General features: G+C 46.3%; 1 protein-coding gene across 1 annotated transcript; it reads left to right on the top strand.

Annotated features, from left to right (window-relative positions):
- The first annotated feature begins 326 nt into the window (after positions 1-326).
- On the top strand, positions 327-1,957 carry LOC144100728 (uncharacterized). The gene is made up of 2 exons (XM_077633566.1): positions 327-881; positions 1,762-1,957. Exons 1-2 carry the CDS (start codon positions 426-428, stop codon positions 1,798-1,800), a joined length of 495 nt encoding a protein of 164 aa, XP_077489692.1. The 5' UTR covers positions 327-425; the 3' UTR covers positions 1,801-1,957.
- Positions 1,958-5,524: the final 3,567 nt, after the last annotated feature.

Here is a 5,524-nt window from a genome sequence, read left to right as displayed (position 1 = left end):
GAACGGTGCACGTCATCGTTTCAGCAAAACAAGCTACTGTGCGCATGCGCAAAGAGGCAATTCTCTGACCACTTCTTTTATTCATCCGCAAAAAAGTATATAGAAAGTAAAATGTGCCCAGCTTCAATTTCTTTTTCTTTTTTAACACTGGGACGTCGTCACACGAGTCTTGGCCAGTCACCAACATAGTGTTTTCCTTTCGAGGACAACAGCAACGTAATCATTAAAGCAGTAGCCGCTCGACTACCTTAATCAAAAGGTGAGATCAAAACCGAAAAAGTCATCCGTTGCTAGGGGGCGCTGCATGTGTCCTAGAAAAGCTCGTGCCACTGGGCGTACCGCGCAGCCAAAGCAGCGACCTTCAGAGTTAGTTCTTCGTCACTGCAACGCCGTGTAGGCCTTCGGTTATCACGCTTCATACAACAATGAAGAAAGCAGCCAGCGACGGCCGCAAGCCGACCACAGCGATAGCAGCAGGAGAAGCAGTAGGAAAAAGCAAGCCGTCGAGTACCACCAGCAAGCCCTCCGCAAACGCGACTAAGCCTCGGCAGGCGGCAACAGGAGAGGGTGACCTTTATTCGCCGCCATGCACAAGATCGCAGAAAGACCGATTCAAGAAGCAATTGGAGAACGTCGAGGACTCCATGTTTGATAACAACCAGCCCTCTAAACAGAAGCCTGACGCCGACATGGGCCGCCCCGCTTTGAAGGAGCTGGGGAACGCCCGCCGAGGGAAAGGTGCTGGTTCGGCGGCACCCAAGAACGCTCATGCATGTCGGCAGGACCGAGCACTGCCGGACTTGGGCTCGAGCGCCCAAGGGAGAATTGTAGCTACCGCTCCGTCCAAGGGGGCCAAGGGAGCGAAAAAGGTCCAGGCAAATGTGAGCGCTTCGATTGATGCAAACGTGCTTCAACGTTTACAGAGTAGCAGAGGTAGTTGTGTTTGCAGTTACAGTATTTAACCTTATAGCGCGCCGTCTTATAAGCAGTGACTATACGCTTCCACGTGTGTAGCTCCTGGTTGCTTGCGTTTGGTTTGGCATGTTCCCAGCGTTCACCCGATTTTTTTTCTTAACAATTTAAGTCTGGGCGAAAAAAAGGTTGTGGATGACGTCTGAGCTTCTTTGGTGAATGTGGCACGGTTAAATCGTTTTTCATAACCTAGTTGAAACAAGAAAAGAAGCTAGATTGCAGCTCTTGCACCTGACACACATTCGGGAGCAGGCAAGTAAGTCTACACAGGAATGGAATTCGTTGGATGCATGAGGCAGTGTACGAATTGTTGCGCCTGAAGTACAGATTAACACATTCCCTGAGACAGCGCTTTCTGGAGCCCTAGTCCCTCTGCATTGCGGCCCACCGGTGGGCCTCCTTTTTTTTTTGGTGCGTCGTGACAATGCATATAGTTCCATGGTGAAGCAAACTTTTTGAAACCGCTGAGAGATGGGCAATAGCGACCTGGTGTGTCAGCTTTTCTCAAGCTCATTGAAAAATCTGAATCTGTCGCTTGTCTCCTCGTGACTCGGTATTCGTTGCCGCACAAAATGAATACACGACGAGACCCACGCCACATTGAACGCGCTAACCGTGAAAAAAGGCCAATCGTACAGGCGTCTGGTTAGAGGTTCGCTTGGAAATGCTTTAACTCCCCCCCCCCCCCCCCCCTCCAACCCCCTCATCTGCACAGTGTCCTACTGGCAGCTGCTTGTCTGAAGTGCTGTACTGTATTAACCTAACTGCATGCTCTCTTCTACTCTGCAGGCGCCCTCCAAAGCTGGCAACTCCGTCAGGTCCAAGTGAAAGTTTCCTCTCCGTGGGAACAGCTACTCAAAATTGGCGCAACTGTCTCCGGGAGCAGTCATCGGTCGATGACAGGACAGACGCAGCTCACCTATTATTTTAGTTTTGCCTTTTAAGTGTGACTAGCCTTCTATATGGATGGGGAATAAACGTTTTTTTAGCGCTTAAAAATGGGGCGAGTTGTCATGTGCCCATTTCGTTTTTTTTCTTCACCACAATGGCGGCGGTGGTGTTAGATGCTTGCTAATAGTTATGCAGGTATCTGTTGTTTAAAAAAAAATGCGGAAAGCGTTGCCAATGGTTTGCAAGTGCGCGCGGTCTTGACATGGATTTCATGAAATCATTTCTGAAAGGCTTTGCGCTAAAAAGACTTCACAGGAAAAAAAGGGGTAGAGACGAGATGAAAGCGCCACTTTCAACTTTAATGACGACAAAAGAAGCCAGGCGCGCTGATATATCCGCTGTTATAGACACCTTGCACAAACGATGCACTGCCAATGTTGTGTATGAGATTCCCTTCATGTGCGGCAAAGTGAGTGTGGGGCAAACCGGAAAATGTTTCAATGAGCGCAACCGCAAGCACAACGTCACCCTGAAGAGAAAATATGGAGGTAACCTTCGTTTACACTGCAGCAGTTGCCAGAAATGCTACCCCAAGTTTGATGAAACTCGGTTTCTAGCTAAGGCTCAGAACAAGACCTATAGAGAAGTAATTGAGGCCTTTTTAAATGACCTAAGAAAAGACAAGTGCGTTAGGACGCCTTCTATTAACCTTTCTAGGAATGAACTATCCTTTTTGGATAGTTACATCGTCTCTCAACCCCGTCGCTGCTCTGTTTTTTAGTTTGCTTTGAGAATTTTTAATGTGCTTTTATCTTTTTTTGTGCAGCCCTTTACACGGTTTTTATCCCCGTCTCTCTTGTATCCTTTCATTGTCAGAATTTTTTCATGTGATGCATATCTTCTTCTTGTTATGCACTTCTTTTGTTTTCACTGTCATCTTTCATGCAACCCTGTATTCTATGGTGTTATGCATTGTTGTTATCCCATGTGAATTCTTTTTTTACCATACCTCGGCACGTGTTGATATGTTCGACTTCCTAGGTTTTTAATCTCACTTAGATATGCCCCATCGCTCTTTCTCGTGTTGGTTGTTAGGTTGACACTATTTCATGCAGCTTGTCTCTGGATAACAGCGGATAGATAAGTGCGCCTGGCTTCTTTTGTCGTGATTAAAGTTGAAAGTTGCGCTTCTTTCCTATCGTCTCTGCCCCCTTTTTCCTGTGAAAGTCTTTTTGGTGCAGACCCTTTCAGAAATGAATATGTACCAACTAGCCTGCCAGAACGTCTTACTCATGAAATCAGAGCAGCAAAGCGTGTTTCCTTCTTAGGGTTTCATGACGTAACAAAACTAACGTAAACTGACATAACAAAGAAAAAAGTGCCGCACACTGACGGACATAGCCTTAGTACTATTCACGGTATTAGAGCCAAGGCTGCACTCCTCCCACACAAAGCTGGAGGTCGTGTGGCTATGAAATTCGACCTTCAAACCAGGAGGAATGGAAGCTTGCTGTGACGTCATTCCACGTGACTCGCCACGCCTGGCCGCAGCGGTTCGCGATGAGCCGAGGGCGCAAGCTCGCTTTCTACCATATTTTCGACTCGGCACATGGTTTCACGTCTTGAATTGGAGAAGCTATAAAGGCCGAAAACCAAGTGCATTATGGAGCGCATCCTTGGCATGCTCCTCTGCAGAATGCAGTTTTCGAGCTGCTGTCGTCATAAAAAAGTAAGGGGGGTGGCTGTACCACGTCGTTTGCCTGTGGAAAATTTCTTGCTTAAAAGAGTTGGGGGCTGTAGTTCCTCCCCTTTTAAGATAATCTTTACTTGCACAGATCCCACATGAATGCGTCAGCCTTAAAGAGCTCGTGTCTTCTTCTCCTTAGTAAGCATGGCACATACTCACGCAGGGGGATTGGCCAAGGTTCAGTAGATAATCCCAATGAGGTATTTGCGCGGGGAAAAATTGGCGTGAGAAGACTAAATCAATATAAAAATTGGAACAGTCAAATGAATTAAAGAAATATGAATTACCAGGAATAGAATCTAGGATTTTTGGACATGCGACAAAATTTTGTGTCGCAGAAATTACGGCGTCGTCGTCGTGGACGGTGAGCGAAAAATCCTCCAAAAATCTCCACAGTAGTAACCCAACCGGCAGGTGGGTCACATGGGGCACGTAGCCTTGTGGCGTCATCACAGCCTGACAACCATAATTGTGAGCCAACTGCGCTCTATGGCAGATAAAGTAATGAGTGGTCGCGACAGGTTGACCGCGAATAACATCCTGGGCCGATCAAGCACCACCGGTGGCAGCACCTGCCATCGCAGGGTAGTGAATCGCGTAATTGACCGCTGCACCACTTCGCCAGGAGGCGTACGAGAACTTCGAGGGATCTGTCAATGTTGCTGTTGTTGTTTCCTCAAATACGATGACACATACGAGCGAGAAAGTACCGATGCAAAAAAACGACCCAGAAACAAGCCGCCGAATAACCCGTCAAACCGCACAAGCTGCACTATCAAAAAATTGAGATTGATAAATGTAAATGTCCACACTGTCCTAAATAAAACGGAAGACTTAGAAAGCCTTCTAGTCGACTACGATCCCGATATTGTGGCCATCACAGAAACATGGCTATCGCCCGCTATACTCGATCACGAGATTGCCCCGCCAAACTACACAATCATCCGGAAAGACCGGCCTTCACGAGGTGGAGGCGTGGCCTTGCTGATAAAAAATTCTCTTCACTTTGTCCTTCTTCCCGAGGTGGACAACGCTGAAGCAGTTTTCTGCAAACTATTGTGCGATGGGATGTCAGTCATAACTGGTTGCGTTTATAGAAGCCCTTCCTCTGACTGTGCATGTCTTTCAGCAATTCAACAATATATGCAGCGTCATGTCCATCAATCCAGGATTATTCTTGCGGGAGACTTCAACCTTGCCGATATAGACTGGTCCACAATGCACTGCACATCAGAAGCTTCAGAAGTGCTAATAGACATAATGCTACATTTTAACCTTCATCAACTTGTCACTAGTCCTACTCGCATTCAAGGCTCAGCAAAAAATATCCTCGACCTCATATTTCTTAATGACCATTTTCCTTTAAGTGAAGCAAAAATTGAAATTATTGAAGGGATAGCTGACCACAGTATACCTATGTGCACACTCCCGCTTGATCATTCCATTACTAGCCCGTCTACGGTAAAAAGTTTTTTCAACCTTCATGGGGCAGATGACGCAGCATGCTAACCCATCTGTCGCATGAATTCAATTCCTTCTTGGAAAAAGCTTCTGAAGAACCTACTGACGTAAATACTTTATGGCTACATTTTAAAAGCATCGTCCTTCACTGTGTAAACAATTTCATCCCAATGATAAAGAAAAAACAGCAGCTTAAGAATCCATGGATCACACGTGACGTCATTCATGCTAAATTGCGCGTAAAACGGCTTCGTAGGGTTAACAAGATCAGCCCAAAATTATCCACAACTTTAAAGTTAAAGTCTGCGATATCGCAGTTCAAGCAAAAACTAAAGGATTCGAAACAATACTACTACACTATCACTTTACCTAGCTTCTTGAGGAACAGTCCACAAAGATTCTGGAAACATCTGCGCACTACCCAGCCAACGACAACCAAACTAACCAAAGACG

The sequence above is a fragment of the Amblyomma americanum genome, chromosome 8, assembly GCF_052857255.1.
Source record: "Amblyomma americanum isolate KBUSLIRL-KWMA chromosome 8, ASM5285725v1, whole genome shotgun sequence".
NCBI classification, from domain to species: domain Eukaryota; kingdom Metazoa; phylum Arthropoda; class Arachnida; order Ixodida; family Ixodidae; genus Amblyomma; species Amblyomma americanum.
Note: the sequence above shows the minus strand (reverse complement) of the source record. Positions and strands in the feature narration are given on the sequence as shown.

Coding starts and splice junctions, on each gene's coding strand:
- LOC144100728 (XM_077633566.1), top strand. CDS start 426: ATGAAGAAAGCAGCCAGCGACGGCCGCAAGCCGACCACAGCGATAGCA. Junction 882..1,761: donor CGAAAAAGGTCCAGGCAAAT/GTGAGCGCTTCG, acceptor TCTACTCTGCAG/GCGCCCTCCAAAGCTGGCAA.